Below are 2,255 nucleotides of genomic sequence, written 5' to 3' on the forward strand. Positions count from 1 at the left end.
TGAGAGAAAAAACCCCACACACAAAGACGACCAATGCTGCAATCAACAATACAGCAGCCAAGGCATAATAACAACAAAAAGATAACTTGTCGCCGATAGTCATCGCCTTACATTTGCCTCTTCAATATGGACTATATGATCTGGAAAATAGCATTGGTGCATTGAATGAATACTTGGTGCTCTAATTCACTCCATTTACCGCATAGTATGGATGCTACTTTACACATTCAATGCATGAATATTGTTCTGACTACCCATGACATGCAAACAAGGACACGTTGATGATAGAGAGATTTATTGTACCACAAGTAAAACACAAATAGTTCATCTTTAATGATATATTTCTTGATGTGCACTGTACAGTACAGTATAATATAGAAACTACGCCCCATGTCAACAAGGATCGCCGCGATTCGCTGCTACTTGTTCAAATTAGCGTTAATGAACTACAACTGTGATCGTTGCCAGTACTTCATTGAATTTCGCCCAATAGATTGGTTGTTCTCATTAGGTAGGCATCGCCTTACCTTTACCCCGACAACAACAATTACAACATGTTTTTCTATGCAAAACTCCTCAAACTCTTTAATCTTGCCCTTGAAGGAAATATCACTTTCTACAGTTAGATTAATGCGATAGTGCAAAGGAGACGAGACGACTTGCCAAAAATTCCATACTGTGGACTACAACACTTTAGAAAGTGCAATAGCACATTTGGTGCGTTGACAAGAATTTCTTCGTCAGTTCTTCATCTACCGGATACTGCACCAGACAGCAAAGAATCTTGTTTGTTTATCTTGAATGGACTGGACTGTTTGTAGAATGAACATTGAACTCAGTATACGTAATAGAATAAAATGATCGTTTACATCTTTTCAACTAAGCAGCCTAATACTGTATTCGCTATACAGTATTCATGAAATGGGTAGTAACTGTTCTGATCAATTAAATTGCCCTATATGCTGTTTTATTTCCTAGTTAGAATACTTGACTAACAACGAGTAATTTTACATTTTTGACAACCAGCAATATTGCATTTTTACATTTGCACGATGTATTAAAATCGTGTTATTGGATCGCAAGTATAGTCTACTGTAAAGTTCAAAAATAAAAAAATTGGGCCTTTTATCTCCAATACAGTATATAATATAGACTACGTATTGTACTACAGTATACTCTGTGGGAAACATTTCCAGAAGGAGAGCTATAAAGCTCCTATATATTGCATTGTTAACGCAGTAATAATTAATAGTTACAATTACTTTGCCTTTAGCAGCAAACGATTAAGGTGTGATGCGATTGATTAACTTTAGGGTGAAAAGATGTAATACGTAATCAATAGCACCTTTATACACATAGCTTGTGAAAGATGATCTATTTCAACTAGCTAGCAATCAATAATAAAAATAGTTGCGTTGGAACCAATTCTACAGTGTTAGGTTAACAATTATTTCAACGGAAGAATCTCTCCCTGAATTTTGTTAGTATTAATGACAGCATCACATTGAAATGTCTAACTAACGATACTGAATTTTGAATAGTGAAGCACTCAAAGTGCACAGCTAAATCATCCTAATGTCGCATTCTATCAGGCTAGTGTAAATTCTTTCCCGCAGTAGAAGACACATTTCCACGATCATTAGCTAGGCCATGATATCATGTCATGTCCAAACGTAAATTGAATTTTCACTAATCGAACTGTTGCTGTAATAATTTATAGGAAATGGTGAACCGATTCATCCTTTCCGCGTTCTTCTTACTCATATTGGGAGTTGCCTCAGTGTCGGCGATCGACAAATATGACAAGTAAGTTGACTTTCAGAAGATAGCTTGTGGTATATATGAATTCCATTGAATTGGTAATAGTGGTGTTAGTTAAAAACTACCTAGAATTTTCTTAGCATTTTACGGTATTATTATCTATGCCAGAGCATATCAGCAATATAACACACACTTTTCAATACACAATTCGATAGCAGTTAGAATAATAATTTATATTGTAACTCTTAATTTGATTCATGCAGTAACTGTTCATTGACGATACTTTTTGGACGTTATACTGTACAGTATATCATGCTCTTTCCAACGCGGGGGCTATTTAGTTTAGAAAATGCTTCTTTTAGGAGTTACGATCTCTTACTAACCAGTTACCTACTTGTATAATAGTGGCACCTATATTATCACTGCTCCAGCCATAATACGCCCTGGTCTTCCGACCATGATCAACGTAAACATTCTGAGAGCACCTCAAGCTG

General features: G+C 35.8%; 1 protein-coding gene across 1 annotated transcript in view; it reads left to right on the forward strand.

The window, feature by feature from the left end:
* Positions 1-1,723: 1,723 nt before the first annotated feature.
* Positions 1,724-2,255, forward strand: part of TRIADDRAFT_62609 (uncharacterized protein) — a gene marked incomplete at both ends in the record, with an annotated part of 2,559 nt that continues 2,027 nt past the window's right edge. Inside the window, 2 exons of the mRNA XM_002118545.1 lie at positions 1,724-1,806; positions 2,167-2,227. Coding sequence (XP_002118581.1) covers positions 1,724-1,806; positions 2,167-2,227 — 144 coding nt within the window. The remainder of the gene's footprint in view (positions 1,807-2,166; positions 2,228-2,255) is intronic.

The sequence above is a fragment of the Trichoplax adhaerens genome, genomic scaffold (genome assembly GCF_000150275.1).
Source record: "Trichoplax adhaerens TRIADscaffold_188 genomic scaffold, whole genome shotgun sequence".
Classification (NCBI taxonomy): Eukaryota; Metazoa; Placozoa; class Uniplacotomia; order Trichoplacea; family Trichoplacidae; genus Trichoplax; species Trichoplax adhaerens.